At 34.1% G+C, this 19,024-nt stretch overlaps 1 protein-coding gene across 2 annotated transcripts; it reads left to right on the top strand.

The window, feature by feature from the left end:
- Positions 1-5,461: 5,461 nt before the first annotated feature.
- On the top strand, positions 5,462-13,019 carry LOC115964100 (RHOMBOID-like protein 12, mitochondrial). Of its 2 annotated transcripts, XM_031083422.1 has the most exons (9): positions 5,463-5,987; positions 7,596-7,716; positions 8,011-8,130; positions 9,492-9,602; positions 10,104-10,148; positions 11,127-11,231; positions 11,318-11,359; positions 11,929-12,059; positions 12,769-13,019. In XM_031083422.1, the coding sequence occupies exons 1-8, from the start codon at positions 5,581-5,583 to the stop codon at positions 12,016-12,018; spliced, it is 1,041 nt and encodes a 346-aa protein (XP_030939282.1). In that variant the 5' UTR covers positions 5,463-5,580; the 3' UTR covers positions 12,019-12,059; positions 12,769-13,019. The 2 variants fall into 2 exon arrangements, with proteins under 2 accessions (XP_030939283.1, XP_030939282.1); XM_031083423.1 differs by lacking the exon at positions 10,104-10,148 and having other exon boundaries at positions 5,462-5,987.
- The last annotated feature ends 6,005 nt before the right edge of the window (positions 13,020-19,024 follow it).

The raw sequence follows: 19,024 nt of genomic DNA, 5'->3' as shown, positions 1-19,024 counted from the left end.
TAGGCCATGCCACTTGGAAAAATTTTTGTTTTGCTCAAGTCCTAGGCTAGGTACATGGAAAATTTTCCTTTTCCCAAGTCCTAGGCCATGCCACTTGGAAAATTTCTGTTTGATCAAGTCCTGGGCTAGGTACATGGAAAATTTGCCTTTTCCCAAGTCCTAGGCCATGTTACTTGGAAAAAAATTCTATTCTGCTCAAGTTCTGGGCTAGGTACATGGAAAATTTGCCTTTTCCCAAGTCCTAGGCCATGCCACTTGGAAAAAATCTGTTTTGATCAAGTCCTGGGCTAGGTACATGAAAAAGTTTCCCTTTCCCAAGTCCTAGGCCATGCCACTTGGAAAAAATCTGTTTTGATCAAGTCCTGGGCTAGGTACATGGAAAAGTTTCCCTTTCCCAAGTCCTAGGCCATGCCACTTGGAAAATTTCTTTTTTTTTTTTGATCAAGTCCTGAGCTAGGTACATGGAAAATTTGCCCTTTCCCAAGTCCTAGGCCATGCTACTTGGAAAATTTCTGTTCATGACCATTGAATTTTTCAATCTTCAGGAAAAGTTCCTTCGTAGCCCTTCATTTTCAAGTGGGCTTACTGAACTGATTTCCTTTCTTCTCTTTAAAGGGATGAGGATTTGTTTTCTTCTTCGAGAATCTTCTAAAATATCCTTTCTTGGCTGTGAACAAATTCTTTATCGAAAGAATCTTCTTTTGTGAGTCATCTAAGGTTGCTTTCAATGGTAGATTGATGGCCAGGAGCTCCACCAAGATGATTCTGTCATGGTGTTTTCTTCAAGTGGGGGATCTTCGTACGGGGATCCTGGAAGAGGATGACTTCCTCTAGGCATGCTCGTTGAAGGCTTTCTTCACACACCTCATAGTCTGTTTCTTTACAAGGATCTCTACCGCTTCTACTTTTTAGAGATCTTCTCACTTAATAGGCATTTCTCATCTTCAGGGAACTGGGTCAGTGAGTTTGTTACAGCTTAGCTCTTGATAGCTCTGGGGATCCTTCAGACCTATGTTGTATTGGGAAATTAATATTAACCACCGGGCTACTCTTCAAGATTGCAGGAGTTGATTGAGGAGGGCTTTTATTGGATGAGAGCTTGTCACCAATAGGATTTGGTGGGATGAAAAGTAATGATTCAGTTGTTGAGATGCATAACTGCCATACACGCCCTTTCTACGTTGGGATACCTCATTTCAGTGTCCCTCAATGCTTTGTATGCCTCTGTATGGTTGATATTGTTGTTGCCTTAGTTGGATCTATGAGGAGATCGATGTTAGGCGAAGGAAATTTATCCTTTGGATGTGCCTTATTTAGTTTGAAGGAGTTCACGCCAATATATCTTCATATTTTTTCAATAGCTCCACCAATTGCTCTTTTTTCTGTACTGATTGCTGATTAGGATGGGCCCTGGGTTCCTTGCGTCAGCCCCCAAGTTCACCTCTTCTAGTTTTTCCTTTGGTAGGATTTATGTCTTCCTTTTCATATCTGTAAGTTTCTCCAAGATCTTCGTAAACAGTATATTAGCCTTCCTCCTTTTTTCTTTTTCTGTCCAAGGGATCCCTCAAACCATGGGCATTGCTTCCTTCTTCTAGGATGGGAACCCCTCGGGATCCTGGAGATGGGAAATTCTGACTTATCGTATCCCCAGGTTCCTCCAGGACCTCTTCCTGGGCTATCATGTAAGATGGTGGTCCGAGATCCTCTTGTAGGCTACATTCAGGTCCCGCGTGCCTTCATAAGCAATATTCTGCTTTCCCTCCAGGTTTCTTCTTCTTCTGCGATAGGAACCCCCGGGATCCCAAATATGGGAGCTCCCCGGGATCCTAACAATGAGATATTCTTCAGCTGAAGCCGATTCATCATAAAGTATATTTTCCACAAAGTTTACTTTGTGCTGGATGAAATGACTGAGATTGGCAGTGACTTTTGTGGTCTTCCCATTCAATCCCTCTTTCACGTACTAGTGATACGTTGAGAGGATTAGGCAATAGTTGTGATGTCATGGTTGGCCTTTAGAGCTAGTTGTAGGTGTCCTCCAGTGGTCTCTGTATCTCCTCCAAATCTTGTTATTTCCATAGGTGAGCCCAATTATTGAGCTGTAAGAAATGATAGATGCATTGTATAGTTGTTGAGCTTTCAATAATGTTGATTTTGCTGCTGACTTGCAATATAGTGTTTCTATTGATTTTCTTCAAAATATATTTAAGGTCCACTGCATAATAGGCTTTAGCCCCCAAGACATGAGGCGGTTGTTGAATCATGCTTGATCAACCTTCTCTTGATGCTATTATGGAACTTCTATCCATTTTCTGGATGCCTCCATTTTTTTTTTTTTTACAACCATTTTACTTTGCTGGATTCGTGGAAATACTTCGTCTTTGTTGGAACTAACGATCTTTTAGGCTTTGTTGAAATTGAGGGTGTACTTAGCCTTGCTGGAATTAAGGATCTCCTCAGCTTTGTTGGGATCAAGGATCTCCCAGGCTTTTACTTTCCTAGAGTCAAGGATCTCTTAGACTTTGCTGGAATTAAGGATGTACTCAGCTTTGCTGGAATAAAGGATCTCCTCAGATTTGTTGGAACCAAGGATTTCTTAGGCTTTGCTGGGATCAAGGATCTCCCAGGCTTTGCTTTCCTGGAGTCAAGGATCTCTTAGACTTTGTTGGAATTAAGGATGTACTCAGCTTTGCTGGAATAAAGGATCTCCTCAGATTTGTTGGAACCAAGGATTTCTTAGGCTTTGTTGGGATCAAGGATCTCCCAGGCTTTGCTTTCCTGGAGTCAAGGATCTCTTAGACTTTGCTGGAATTAAGAATGTACTCAGCCTTGCTGGAATAAAGGATGTACTCAGCCTTGCTGGAATAAAGGATCTCCTCTGCTTTGTTGGGATCAACGATCTCCTTAGCTTTGTTGGGATCAAGGATCTCCCCAGTTTTGTTGGGATCAAGGATCTCCCAGGCTTTGTTTTCCTGGAGTCAAGGATCTCCTAGATTTTGCTAACCTGCAGCATATGATATTATTATCAAGTTGCTGCAAAATTATTTAGCCCCACAACGTGAGGAAATTGCTTTGCTATGTAATTTACATTTCATCAAATCTCTTTGATTCACTTATTTCTCTTTTTTTTTTTGTTTCAAAACTGCTTCTTATTTCTTAGTAGGTGAATCTGCCTTTTTCTTTGATATATTGCCTTTTCTTTCCTATGACTCTTTTCTTTCCTGAGTCTTGGACCATGGTTTCTACAGGCTTCACTGTAAATTCTGGTCCAGGTACCCGGTAACCTGTCAAAGTTCATGAACTGGGATCGTATCTCAAAAAAAAATATACATAGGAAAGGATACCAGTGTACCCAGTTCAGTACTTGCATAAAACAATATCATGAATTTTTTTTTTTAAGAAAGAATACATTAGCCCCCAAATGTGGGGCCATTTCTCTATTATGTAGCTCATACAATCTTCATTTCATCAATATATTTTATTTGTTCACTTCTCCATTATGTAGTATAGGGGTAAGAATTTTTTTCCTTGGCTAAACTATACGTTTAATTCTCAATATTTACCTTATATTTCAAAATGGTCTATTTCACTATTCTTTAAAATGTTCTATTTTAGTCTTTATACTTTTATGTTTATGTCAATAAAGTAAAATGTGACATGACAATTGAAAAACATTTAAATGAAATAATTTTAATAACAAGGAGCCTATGTGCCCATTTACATGATTAAACAAATAATAATAGAAATTTGAGATTCTATCTTTTTATATATATATATATATATATATATATGAAATTACTATGAAGACAAGTTTGTTTTTGAAATATTGAAACTAGCTAAATAGTTAATATGTGAGGTGTGTGATGTGTTTAAAATAAATAATTTATTTATAGACTATACAAAAATAAATAAATTTATTTCACGAGTTTAACCTGAGTTAAGGATACCGAAAGTAACATTGGATCAATAAAATGATATTTTTTTTCTAAATTACAACTAAATAAAATACAAATAACCTTTTTTTTAAAAAGGAAAATACAAATAACTTAAAAGTGACATGTGAGAAATATATAATTTTTACCAAAATTTTTTTTTTTCTCCTTTCCCAACTACTCCATCTATCACAAAACTTGTGTTGGTGTGTGCACATGAAAAGAAAAGAAAAAAAATGCCACTTTGGGGACAAATACAAGTTACTTTTGTTTTGGGCCTCTGGATAGATGTACAAAATAACAAAAATCACTACTTATTGAGCGTTTGGCTTCAAATTAAAAAACCAACTTATTTTACTATTTAACTTATTTTTGTTTTTATTTATGAGTCCTATTGCACTTTTTGATATTATTCATAGGTATTACTGTACTATTTTAGCTAACTTTACCTTTATTTACAACACTTTCAGCAAAAAGTTTTCAGTTTCAACAAAATAAGCGGATCCCAAACAAACCTTTAGTACTTACCTTTTTTTTAATTAAAAAAAAAATCACCCCTTAAAGCATCCACATTGGTGGAGCTATTTTTTAACAATTTAGCACTACAAAAAGTTACTTTATTTATTTCACCTACTCACTTTATAAAGTATCTAATATCAGTAGATCTATTTTAACTTTTAACACAATTAAATAATATAAAAATTATAATAAAATAATATATTTACTATAATAAAATAATACGTATATCCTATAAAAAGTAGTAAATAAAAATCATTTCCTCCTTTCCCAACTACTCTATCACAAAACTTGTGTTGGTGAGTGCACATGAATGAAAAGAAAAAATATGCCACTTTGGGGGAATTTTTTTTCTAAATAACAATAAATATTAAAAAATTTAGTTAATTGTCACATTTCAAAACAATTTTGAAAACTAGCATCTCGAGTGTCTAAAACTCGAGTTCCAAGATAAAACTCGAGTTTTTAAGTCTCGATTTGTAAGTGGATTGAGTTAAATTGGGAAAAAAATCAGGCTGAAAATCGAGTTTTAAAAACTCGATTTACATTAATTGAGAAAAAACGCCGCTATAGGTCTTTAAAATGTCACTATAGGTCTTAAAAACGCCACTATAAGACCCCCTAAACTTGTACTTATAAAAATTTTGCAGAAAAACGCCGCTATAGGGCTTTAAAACGTCACTGTAAGGCTTAAAAACGCCACTATAGGTGAAATTTTTTTGCATGGAAATTGAGTTTTAAAGACTCGAGATGTTAGTTTTCTTAACTCTTTAAAGACGTTCCTAACTTACTATTTTAAATGGGTGATGGATGATGTTATGCACAAAACCTCCACTTTGGGGACAAATACAAGTTACTTTTGTTTTGGGCCCCTTGGTAGATGTACAAAATAACAAAAATCAATGCTTAGTACTTACCTTTTTTTAAAAAAAAAATTAAAAAAAAAAAAATCACCCTCTACTCCTTACCACAAGTACAAAAATGAAAAACCACTGCTTTACCCATTACTTCCAAGTTCCAAAAAAAAATCACCATTCTTTTATTTCTTTGCCAAGTCTACAAGGAAAGAACTGTTAAAACAAAAGCAAAAACACCAAATCAAAAGCAATTTTTCAAACTCAAAAAAAGAAAAATGCAGAGGCTATTGTCTCTCAAACGTGCCTCCTCAAACCTTCCAAAGAAACTCTCAAACACCTCCACTTCCTCTTCACTCCTTCACTCTCATCACTCTTACAATTCCAAACCCTTCTCTTCTCTCACCAAACCCCAAAACCAGTCTCTCAGCTCTTTTCTCTCTCACCCACTTCACCACCAGGTCCCCTCTCATTCATCATGGCACAGGTTTTCTGCGAAAACAATTCATGGGTTTTTCTCAAATCCTGTGATTGCAAAGCAGTTCTTGTTGAGTTCCCCAAATACCCTCTTGAGGGTCTCAACAAGTAAGAGTCTTGTAGATTGCAGAGTCTCATTTCTCAGAGCTAAATTTCAAAGGCAGAGCTTTAGGTTCAACCCAAGTTTTGATTCCCATAGGCGTGGCTGGTAATGTGTTTGCTTTGCGTTATAGTCTAAAGGGTCTGTTTTTTCATTGCTTTTTAACATTGTAAAGAAATGGGAAAATGAAAAAGACTTGGAATTTCTTGTCAGAATAATTTCATGTGCTAAAAGGCCTGAAGTGTCTTGGAATTGCTTCTGCTTTATGGTTGATTTGACTTGTGAGAGTAAAGTTGTGTACTTGTGTATACGTGTCATATGTTGATTTATCTAAATGGCCGTACAGAATTTCTATATGGGGTAATACACTCCATTGCCGTTTCTATTCGTAAAAAAAGAACCTGTAATTTTTACCAGTTTGAATTTACAAAGTAATATTTGTATTGGATTTAATTTCAAATGTAAATATATTATTAATTTGCTAATTTGTGAACCCCAACACAAAAAGTGTAACAATGCACATTGTTTATTGTGTTGTATCTATATATTTTCATTTGCCATTATCCTTTTGTTCCTGAGATTAACTAGCACCATTTATGTTGATATCTTGTTACTAATTTTTTGTGTGTTAGGGAAAATATTGTAAGAAACCCACTCACCTTCAACCCCCAGAACTACATTATTAAAAATGACGGTAAATATCTTAAAAGAGTTACTAAGTCTTGGGTTTGGAGAATGAAATTGTTTTACACACAAATCCTATGAAACAAGAAGCACTGGGCAGCTACATGGAATACGGTGTTAAGAGAACAATGACAGAATCATAGTAAAACTACTCAATCAATATTGTTATGGAGAAAACTCCTCTTTCAGTCTTTATCTCAAAATAATTTTTTGATTGTTTTAATTTTCTTGTTCCTGACATAATGTTAATGTGTTCTTCCAGTGGATGTATTGTTACTATTTGACATGAAAAGACTGTAGATCATTGAAACAACTCTCAGTCTTTAGGGATTCAATGCTGCAATGACTTGCCTGTTTCAGTATGGATGAAAGTTGATTAGTTGACATGTTTTCTGGATTTTATCACAAACTGCTTGATTTTGAAAAGAATCCTCTTTCTCCTCAGCTTGATCTTGCTTTCCTGAAAGTTTTAAATATTTTGTTATAGAGGTATTTTTCATTGTGTAGGGTGATACATTACAAAAAACATTAACATTGGTAATTTCTTGAGCAATTAGCAGCAACTTCCTTGGGAAGCCTAAATACTTTAATGACTACTTATTTTAATCATGGTAATGCATAACATGAAATTATTGTGGGAGTGTATCCATTCTTTCTTTTAGAAAATATTTTTTATGTTCAGGAAGTCCTTTTTGCATCATGAAGACTACAAGATTTGCTTTGATCAAAGTATCAACTATCGAGTTCAGAACATGAAAATGGGATATATAGTATGGACCCGTTAGACCCTGTTTGGGAATTGTTTTTTTAAAGTAGTTTTCTAGCTTTAAATATAAAATACTTCTTTTCATTCAAACATGTTTGGGACAACAGATGGAACAATGATTTGCTATATTACTAGGCCTCTAACCAGAGATATGGGGACTGACTGACTGAGAGAGCCATACCTCTGCTCTAATATAACTAGTAACTTAACTGTTTTGTAAGTCTTGTATGTCAATAAGTTTATAATTTATCTTCTCCTGTTGGCAGGAGGTCATGGTTCCAAGGACTAACGGCTGATGGCATGGTTTATGGCTTGATTATAGCCAATGTTGCTGTTTATATGTTATGGCAGGTTGCAGATGGTAACTTTATGAGGGATAACTTTATGGTGAGTCAGATTTTAAACTATATGCTACTAGATGATGCCTACTTAGATTTTGTTTGCCATACTCTTGCTTGGTGTGGCATGTTGTCTCAGAACTGGTTGGTGCTAGAAACAAATATCAGGGATTTCCTAGTATAGTTCTACTGGCTAAGCACTGTTGATAAAGACTTCAGAACAAAGGATCCAGGTGGCACGCTGTTGGAGGACCCTTGAAAATGACCTATCTTTCAATCTAACAATTGTTCAATTTAATTCGATATCTTCCTAAGCTCATGACTTATTGATTTCTCTGAGCAGATATCATTGGACAATTTTAAAAGTGGTCGATTGCACACATTGATAACTTCTGCCTTCAGTCATAGAGATCTTGAGCATATTGGTTCTAACATGATTGGACTATACTTCTTCGGGATGAGTGTAAGGTTACTTGCCTTAGTATCTTTTGTTTGATTAGCATTACTTTTTTCTTAATTTCATTTGGTGTTCTTTTTACTAACAGGTTTTGATTTATTAATATGATAGAAACAAAATATACAATTTAGTTGGAGGGTAAAGACCCAGTCACTTTATGCATATGGCAGCAAGATTCTGAACCTATTTATTTGCAGCTTTGTATTTGGGGATGCATGGGAATCTCACACACTAGAAATAGTTTTTGCTTTAATAATATGTGATTACCTATATTCGCATCTTATCTTTTTTGGGTAATTGTGCCAGATTCCTATACTCCATGCATTTTGGTGGCTCTTTAATAGATAATCCAGGATGATGTGACAAGCTTCTTGTTACCAAATTTAGTTGTGTGTGTGTATGTGATCTACTAAAAATTCATTCCTTAACAAAAGATAGACATATTTAATAGAAAATCCAGGATGATGTGTCAAGCCCTCAGTACCAAATGTAGGTTTTAACCTTATCACTATCATTCATGTTTTTTAAATATGACGCAATCCAGAATATATTCTACAGTGTATTAAAATTTATGGTTTTTGCCTTTCTTTATGCGGCAAAACTTATGGTTTATGAAAGAATTTTGTCGTCAAATTGATTTAAAATATAAAAAAATATTCTAACCTTTGTTAAAGAGTTTGACGGTTTTGACAGTAGTGTTAGATTTCATTCAGCATATAATTAGCTTAGCATTTGTTTCTGATGATCAAGGCAAATTTTATCAAAGACAATAAAAAACTCAAAGAACATAGGAGGTAGACAAAGCCTTGAAGCCTCATATAAGAATACAAAAATTCAAAAAACTAAACACATTTTTTAAATCCAGAAAGGAAATTGAGGGCAATTGGTCGTTCAGTGGAAATTGAGTTCTTCGTGTCTCTACTAGCATTGAAATAAACTTATGTGCTTTTTGAGGGAGGGGATTTTAAGATTTCAATGAATGATATGCGCTACCAACTTTTTGGTTGAATTGTCATGTAAAACCCACTAAACTGATTTGATTTGCTTGGAATGTCCTAAGTTTCCCTGTAGGCAATGTAGAAACCTAACCAGATGATTACTACTATACGATTTGTTGATAGTTTATAGGTTTTATCACACTTTCAAGAGTATTATTATTCAAGGAAAAATATCCTTAAAAAATCACTTTCAAGAATGCTTTCTTTCTTAATATGATAGTTGGAGTTGTTTGGGAGATAGGACACTATTTTAATCATAAAAATGAAATGACCTTTTTCCACTTATAAAATTTCAATAGCATAACTCCATCAAATAATTCATTTTGCCATATATTTCAATTCTGCTGTGCTAATTCTTCACATTGGCAGATTGGAAGAACTTTTGGACCTGAATTTTTGCTTAAGTTGTATATAGCTGGGGCACTTGGTGGTTCAATTTTTTACTTGATGCACAAAGCGTTTTTGGCCTCGTCATCCAAGGTACAATGGTAATGTCCAGAATTTTTAACGGGAGAAAGTGATTTAAGAAGTGATGGAGGTGCTATAAAATGACCTAAATAAAAATAATTCTCACTGAGTACCACTATATTAAATATTATTAATTAATGTCTAAGCTTTTATTTGATGAATCTTTTGCTCTTATGCAAATATATTTTAAATTAAAAGTAAATTATGCATATGATCTGCACACTGGCTTCTTTTCCAGCATTTCTTTAGGACTATGGGCTGTTTTATATTGTGCTGCTTAAATAAATTCAATTGTCTATCAGGAGAAAAAGAGGGGGGCTGGGGGAATAAGAAGAAGAAGAAGAAGAAGAAAAGAAAAAACATATTTGTTCTAAGGAGTTTAGATTGATTATAATACATGGTTGCTCTACCAATGGAAAGTGTGTCATTTTTTATTGGAAATTAAATATTGAGCATAGACAAAATTTCTTTAAATATGGCAATTCTTTGAAAAAATTGTAAATGCTGCTACAGGGCCAGCAACTGTGGTACAGGGACCCATCAAAGACACCAGGATTGGTATGCTTTTGGCAACCTTTTTTTTCAACTGCGCTCTTTAACTTTTCTAGTCTAAATTGGCCACTAAATGAATGCATATGACTGGGTATGATTAGCCAACTATATCTGAATGCATTTTGTGAGAAATGACATCTGTTGACGTCTCATCCCTACAAATGTTGCATGTTGTTTTACATAGCTATGTTAAACTTTTTGCAGTATTTTCTATAACACTTGAGTTTCCTTTTATGAAACAATGGATTGATCTTACTTCCATTTGGTTTATACATTTTCCTTAAATATTTTGTAGTAGTCTAGTTCTCCCTCTCAATAGATTTTTTTTTTTTTTTTTTTTGGCTGAACTCTCAATAGTTCTCTCTCAATAGGTTTTTTAGGGAAAAAAAGTTTAATACCTTATTTATATTCAGGACAAAAAAATCACTTCTATATTACTCCCAAATATAGGAGTTTACCTTTCTTTGAGAATTAGTTTGACTATTTTCTTACGGGTTTAAGCATAGTTGTCAATATCATAAGGTACGCAATTCATATCATATCATGTACAAAAATTTCTGTATTGAAAGGGCGTCTCGGAAGTGTTCATAAATCATATGATACATAGGTCATATGAATCGGATTGTATGTATTGGACAATATATTGGACATATGGTTTAAATTGGGTTTTTTACTAAAATTTTGGTCTTTGACTTGGGCCCAAATGCTGTTCTACTTGTTTTTAAATAAAATTATTGTGCTACTACTACTTTAACCCAATACAAAAACCTCGCTTGAGTTTTTTTTTTTTTTTTTTCCCCCTCTTTTTCCCTAAAAATTTTAGTACACACATTTGCCCACTTTAAGGCTTTCTTGTCCTTGGCCCCCCAACTCCCCCGAGATAATATCAATGATGAGGTGATTTTTGAAGATGATGAAGACAATAATAACAGTGACTTGAACCATGACATTCATATGACCATTGAGTCTGCTTGTGTTGTTTAGGGGGCAAGTGGGGCTGTGAATGCTATCATGCTGCTTAATATATTCCTCTTTCCAAATGCTACCCTATACTTCGACTTCATCATACCAGTCCCTGCCTTCTTACTGGTAAGCTCTTTCAGGTTTTTCAATATGATTGTATGAGGCTTATTCTGAAAATCCTTACAAAAGGCTTTTGATTAATTTCCATTTAGGGGATCTTTCTAATTGGAAAAGACGTGTTGAGAATGTTAGTGGTACGTTGTATTTCTTCCTTTTGTCTGTTACTTCTTTTCATCTACCGTTATTGACTCTACTAAATCTTTAGGAGATTCTTTTGATTGGAAGCAGGTTAAGTGTATAGTCATGATTGTATGGGAGTACTGACAGTAAAATAATCAGAGCACATTTTCTGAATGACATACAAAGTGACTTAAGTTCAGGATTTATATACTGTGTGACCTGCTTTTATTTTTTATTTTTCACGGGGTGGGGGGGTTCTAAGAAAATCTCAGGATATGCCATTCAATAGACACAAGGGATGTAATAATCATCACTCAATGGATATCTCTTTGACAGCACTTGATGTTTTCTGTTGTTACTTTCCTATGCCCTTTTCTTAATAAATTTTGCTTTCCCCAAATGAGATACCCAACCCCCCTCTGGAATCACATTATGACCTGGACCAAAATAGCTGGTTGAGCACCTTTTTTACCTATGTAAGCAATTTATACCTCACCTGATCAAATATATGACAGCCCCCTATTGCAGCACATCAAACCAACAGTTCTGTCAATCAGTTAATTTCTATTATTTTTTGTTGCAGGGAGATAGTCATATCTCAGGATCCGCACATTTGGGGGGTGCTGCAGTTGCTGCCATAGCCTGGGCACGAATTCGAAAAGGACGGTTCTAAATCTTTCAGTGATTCTACTAGACTACAAACTTCTGATTCCAGTATGTGTATTAATTGCCGTTCTAGTTGGTTTTCCTCTTTCTTGTGCTGAATTCCTACTCATCAACCGATTCAAAGTTATATCCATGTCTTATTTCTTTTGGGTTGAACTCCCAACACTCAATTGTAATGTGGTAGGTTAGAACTGCTGAAAATGGGACTGCTTCTTAAGCTAGTGAGGTTCAGGATTGGTATTAGGAAATTTTATTCATTCGACTTAATTATTTGTGGTATGATTCCTTGGTTGGACTGTTCGGGGGTATCACTGTTAGACATTGAGTACATAGGTTGTGGAACGTCAGTGGATTCTTTTTTGATGGGTAATAACGAACCTTAACCCTTTATTTTTGGTCATCACAATTAGAGGATATCATTTTTAATTGAGAAAATTTCACCAAAGTTTTGTAGAAATGATAGTCCTTCCAGACATGATGAACTCCCTATATTGCCCTTAAATCACCCAATTAATCTAAATTTTTTTTTTTTTTGGGTTACTCAAGGGCAAAATATGGGATTGCATCAATAAGTCAAGGGCTAATTATGATTGCTATCACTTTAACAATGGTATGTTAGTCCACAAAAATAAAATTACTCAAGATCAAAATAGGGATTCATCTTATTTGTTATGCTTATCACAAAGTTCGGATAGACCGTCATTTTTGCAAAACTGGTCATCAGATGTTGATATGATTTTTCCCACAAATTATGCAGGTCAAACTTGAGGATCACATGACAAGTTTTTCATCCTTGGTTCACTTGTGATTTGCTGCAACAAAAAGAGATCACATTCTGGTTTGGATATGTTTACTGGTATCTAGTGTGCTTAAATCATCTTGATATCAAGGTTGTTGCTACCTGAACAAATGCTTCATTCAGTTTAAACTAATGAACCTAAAACAAGAGGGTCAGACCAGTTATAATCAAGGCATGCATTGTATGACAGTGCAGCTTCATAGTTTGAATTCCTGTGATTCTTTTTTTTTGGTAAATAATTCCTGAAATTCATGCACACTATCTGAGACTTCTTCACCTGGCCTAGCAGCTATTTGTTTCCTTCCCTTAATTTCAGTTGGACTGTCTCTAGTCTTAACGCATGGTTTTAAAAACCTGACCAGACCAGCCGGTCCGACCGGTTGAACAGGAAACCAGCCATCTGTCCAATACCAAAAACTCCAATAATCGGTCAAAATTGGGTTAAACTGGGACCAGTTAAATTGGGAACCCGAGGCAAATCCTATTTTTTCCTGGTTTGGTTTTTAAAACCATAATAAAGCATTTACTGAACATTTGGATTGACTTTTTGCTAATTTGTTGAAAGTAAGCAAAAGTACAATTGCACCTGAAAATTTTGAGATTTTAACAAGTTATGTAAACAAGTTGAAAGTTAAAAGTTAATTCAAACGGCCACTTTAAAATTTTCAAAAAAGAAAAGAACTAATTAGAGCATTCACAATGGGAATTGTAAATGTCATATGTTAGCAATATTTGGCATCAAGTCTCAAAAGTACGTAATCGCGGGCCTGCTAAACTTGTAAAATTGTAATTTTTTTTAGCATTGTGTTACAGTACCATCGTAAATATATGATGGTACCATAGCACAATACCAAAGATTATATTAATATTTTATTCCTAAATATCATGTTTTTCTCTCTCATTCACATGGTATCTCATCTCTCTCTATCTTTCTTTGTCTCTCACTCACTTTCCTCTCTTTCTCCTTCTTCTCTATCATCTCTCCGTTTCTCCCTCATACCACTACTATAGTCCAGACAGTCAATGGAGCTCCACCGTGATCATCAACCTAATCTCAAACCCATATCAAAACTCTAGTCCACAAATCCACCATACCGTTGCTAAAGTGGTGTTGTTCTCAACAGTCGCGAATACCCACAAGAATTTTTGAGAATAGCCACCATCTTTGCCACATAGAACCCAAATTTGTTCTCCAATTCCACTGGTGGAGATCGGCGTGGTGGCACGGTTGAGTTGGAGATCAGCATGGTGGGTTTCTAGACCGGCGAGGTCGGCAGTGGTGGGTTTCTGGGTTCAGTGTTGTGGTTGTTTACGAGATCAGCAATGGTGGCTGTTTTTTGTGGTTGTTGTTGGGGGGTTTTTGGTGGTTTCTTTGTATTTTTTTTTTTTTTCTCTTGGTGGTTCTTGTAGTGACCGTTTCTTGTGGTTGTTGGTTGTGATTTTTGGCGATTTCTTTGTATTTTGTTTTTTTCTCTTGGTGGTTTTTGTGGTGACTATTTCTTGTGGTGGTTGTTGTTGGTGGGTTTGGTGGTTTTTTTAATGGGTTTTGGTGGTTGGCATGGTGGTGGCTGTGGTTGTGGTGGTGGTTGCTAGCTAGTGGCGTGGTGGGTTTGCTGGGATGTGAGTGACAGTGGTTGTTAGTTTTTTTTTTTTTTTTTTTTTTTTTCTTGGTGGTGGTTGGATTTTTAAAATATATTTTACAGTGGTGGTGATCTTTTAGACCCTGAAAAATGAAGAGGAAGAGAGAGAAAGAGGTTGTGAAATTAATATTTTAATGAATAGATGATGTAAATAAGAAATGGGATGTTGGGTGTATTGTATGGTATAATTAATAAAGTAGCTTTTTGAGATGATAAAATAGGATAGGATGGTATTTTCTATTGTGAATGCTCTTATATATAAGTTTTGTGGAAGTTTCATGGTAATCCAAGTCACCATAACTTGGTTTTGTTTTTTACTTAATATTTAGGATAAATTACTGAAAAATATGATACAAATTATTGAACATGGGATGTTTCTGTTGGCTTTAATTACAAGATTCCTGTCTTGAATTTTTTAGTTTTGACTAGCAATGAATAAAGATATATATTGATAGTAACTTGTGTTCTATCCTAATCCAAGTGATCATATAATGACCGGACTGAGCACTAGTAACTTTCAATAAAATTCTTGTTGAAGAGTGTAGGGTCGTAAATGAGATGGGTTCAAACTCAATCAAAATATTTTGATGATGTTGAGTAAGATTTTTGTTCAATTAGTCTTAAATTCAAGTAGCTTTAATTGTAAGAGGAAAAGAACCAATAAGTTCCTCAATATTGGTTTATTTTATCTCAGCAGCCAAGTATTTGAATACAAGATTAACTTCTAATCTATCCAATCTCATGGTGAAGTCAAGTATTCAATTATAGTCTTGAACAAGTATATATCAAAATGGCATGAACTTGGTGATGAAGATGATCATTTACTCTTTCCGTTGGTTCAAATAATTTATTCTCAAATGACTCCCCACCTAAATAAATAAATAACATTAAAAATAAAATAAATAAAATAATAAAATATAAATAAAATAAATAAAAAACGTCTGAATATAAATTACTCATATAAGGCCAGAACTGGGAAAGAAAGAGAACACTTTCATAGCTTTTTCATGTCTCCCCAAACCTGGTTTCTAATTTTTGAAATTTAAGACATCTACATTATGGTAAAAAGTTTGGACTTAGTTTTTGTTGAAAACTTGTCTGCTAAAACTTTGTTAAATTATGATTTATTTTTTTCAACCGGTTAAAGTATGGTTGTACTAGAAAAAAAAATGATTTATTTATTTTTTATTTTGAGTGAAAGACAATAGTGTATATATTTATTCAATATCTTGATTTATAATGAAAAAGAGAAAGAAGAGACATTCTTCAAGTCAAACAATAACCTCATTTACTCACCAATACAAGTGGAAGTTACAGTCATCCTTTGGGCTATGCAACTTGCGATTTTAGAGAGATGGAACCATGTGATAATAGAGGGAGATGCAAAAAGCTCTTTGATTCACTCACCAATCCAAATTTACCATTTGATTGGTCTATTAACATTGTAATTAGTAACATTTTATGTTTTAAGGGTAGTTTACATAGCTGTAGTTCTAGTTGGGTCAAAAGAGATTGTAATTCAGCAGCACATGTTGTTGCTAAATTGTCTCTTGCTTCTCTAGTGTCTTTTTGCTTTAATAAACTTAGTCTCCTTGAAGCTCTTGTAGTTACTGTAAGATAGACTGCTCCTCCTTTTTTTTCTTCTTAAATAAAGATTGACTGTTTATAAATAAATAAAAATAATAGCTTTCTTCATTCTCTTTAAAAGCACTAGCAAAAGCTAAGACAACTCTATTACTCTATTACATCCAAAAAAAAAAAAAAAAACTTGACTAAATTATTAAAAGAGCAATATGTCCTCAGGAATCCAAGCAAACTTCCAAGTCATTAGTAACATTTTATGTTTTAAGGATAGTTTACTTAGCTGTAGTTCTAGTTGGGTCAAAAGATATTGTAATTCAACACACACGTTGTTGCTAAATTGTCTCTCGTTTCCTTAGAGTCTTTTTGCTTTAATAATCTCAATCTCCCTGAAGCTCTTGTAGCTATCTGTAAGGTAGTCTGCTCCTCATTTTTCTCTTCTTAAATAAAGATTGACCGTTTTAAAAAAATTAAAAAAAACAACAGCCTCCTCATTTTCTTTAAAACTACTAGCGAAAACTAAGACAACTCTATTACATCTGATAAAAATCTAAAGAAAGAATTTAACAAAAATAAAAAGTAAAAACTTAACTAAATTATTGAAAGAGCAATATGTCCTCAGGAATCCAAGCAAACTTCCAGAAGGATGTGTTTTGTATAAATTTACGGGTCCACAAGTTCACTAAAATGTGCACTTAGCCATAAGCTCTTGAGTTGAGGTCGTGACTTTTTCAATGCAAAAAGGGTGTATGTTTATGTGCAATAAGCAGTATATACTAGTATTTACCCACTTTACAAAAAAGTAAAATTTTAATTGTCATTTATGGGTTGAAGTTTAGGACCCTTTTATAATTTTTTGTTGAAAACTTATTTACTATAAATTGGTTAAAATGGATAATTAAACTCCAAAAAGTGAAGTTTTAATTGCCATGTATACTTAAATTTTGGGTAAACTATATATTTGGTCCCTATCATTTACCCTACATTTCAATTTGATCCATAATTTTTCAATTGTGTCTATATGGTTTCTAACCTTTCAATGTTGTATCAATTTAGTCCATTTCGTTTTCTCTTAAATGAAAATTACTAACATCGCTAATAGCTAAACTAAAAAACTAGTTCATTGCCATATAAATAGAAACTGATTTTTTATTTTGGTCGTTAGCCACAGTAGCAATTTTCATTCAAGAGATAACGACATTGACTAAATTAACATGACACTGAAAGATTATAGATCAAATTGAAATATGATGTTAAGAATAGGGACCAAATACATAGTTTATCCCATTTTTTTGCCATTTATGGATAGTTTTCCTTTTAGGATTTTGAGGGAAAGTTGAAACATTCACATATTTGGTTGTAAATCACGTAAGAGAATTAGATGCCTAGGAAATATGGATTCACACTCAATCCCCTTTTTGTAGGAATGCGAGTTCCTATTTAAAAATAAGGATATCCACATTCCCATCTTGGAAAAAAGTTACATTTTTTTTATACACTAACAATTTTACTCATTTCATTCTACCCTTTAACTAATAGAAATAAGTTCTCAAAAAAAAAAAAAACTAATAGAAATAAAAATAAAATAAAAGAATTATAATTATAAACTGAAAATTCAAATAATTTTTTTTTTTTTTTGCATTATACATGTTATTTAGAAAATGTTGTACATAATTTTATTGTAGGAGGAAAAAAAAGAGACTTCATACAAATCAAAGAATATTTTAGGAAAAATAAATTACAAAATTGCTCTCTATCACTAATACTATATTTCAATTTGGCCCATAATCTTTCAATTGAGTCAATTTGATCTCTAACATTTTTAGTGTTGTGTCAATTTTATCCCTACCATTATCCCTTAGATGGAAAAAGCTAATATGTCAAACAGAATAATAAAAAATTATTTTCCATACCACATCAACTGTCAACTATACTACCATGTCAAATTTAAAATAAAAAATAAAAATAAAAAACCCAAATTAAAATGGAGACATGTGAGATCCCACCAACCAAAAATTATCTTTTATTTCTTTTTTGCATCACCTCCATTTTTCATAGCTTAATTAGGCCCATCAAAAACCTACTATGGTTGCTAACTCTATGATAGTCATTAGAATAATCACTACAACAAATACTAAGGGCTTGTTTGGTTAAAAAAAATGGTCACTCAATTTTCATCAGTCATCACTCATCACTCATCACTTAAAATACTCCAATTTCCTAATTCCACCCATTTGGCACATATTTTCAACTTTTCATCACTCAAATTTTTGTACTTTTTGTGGGATCCATACCTGAGCAATGGTCAGAGACTGCTGTTAGCCTACCCGCCAAACCCTCATCTCCCACTATTTTCTTCACTGCACATTTCATTTTGCCACCACCATAGTCACAGTTTAACACAAAAACTCCATTCATAGTTTAACCAAAGAAGTATAAACAACAAAAACTCTCAACAATTTAACACCACCTAATGCAGCTCATCACCCCAAATTCAAAACTGCATTCATACTTATTTATGATACACCACCAAAAAAAAAAAAAAAAAAAAGAGCTTCCAAATAAAAAACAAGCTTCCAACGGAGCTATTTCCAGCGCCGACAACAAAGCTTCCAGATCGAAGAACGAGCTTCCAGATTAAATCATTTCCAACGAAGATTCGTTGTTGCTGTGGATGCCGATTTCAACACTCCGGCCAGATCGAAGAACGAGTACGATAGCAGCGATGAGGAGAACGAGAACGTGGTGGAGCTTTTCGGTGTGTGATCGAAGATCGTCGCCGATGATCTCTCGGCTTGGGTCGGCGTGTGAATGGTTGGCATGTGAGTGACTAGTGTGAGTGATTGGTGTGAGTGGTCGGTGAGTATGAGCTTTTTGATCTGAAGAAGAACAGATAAAGAAGAAGAGAGAAAGAAAGAAAAGTAGAGAAAAAAAGAAAAAAGAAAAAAAGAGAGTGACCGGTGGGATGTGACAATGCCTGGCTTTTGGGGCCC

This window comes from Quercus lobata, chromosome 10 (genome assembly GCF_001633185.2).
Source record: "Quercus lobata isolate SW786 chromosome 10, ValleyOak3.0 Primary Assembly, whole genome shotgun sequence".
Classification (NCBI taxonomy): domain Eukaryota; kingdom Viridiplantae; phylum Streptophyta; class Magnoliopsida; order Fagales; family Fagaceae; genus Quercus; species Quercus lobata.
This window is presented reverse-complemented; position numbering and strand designations above follow the sequence as displayed.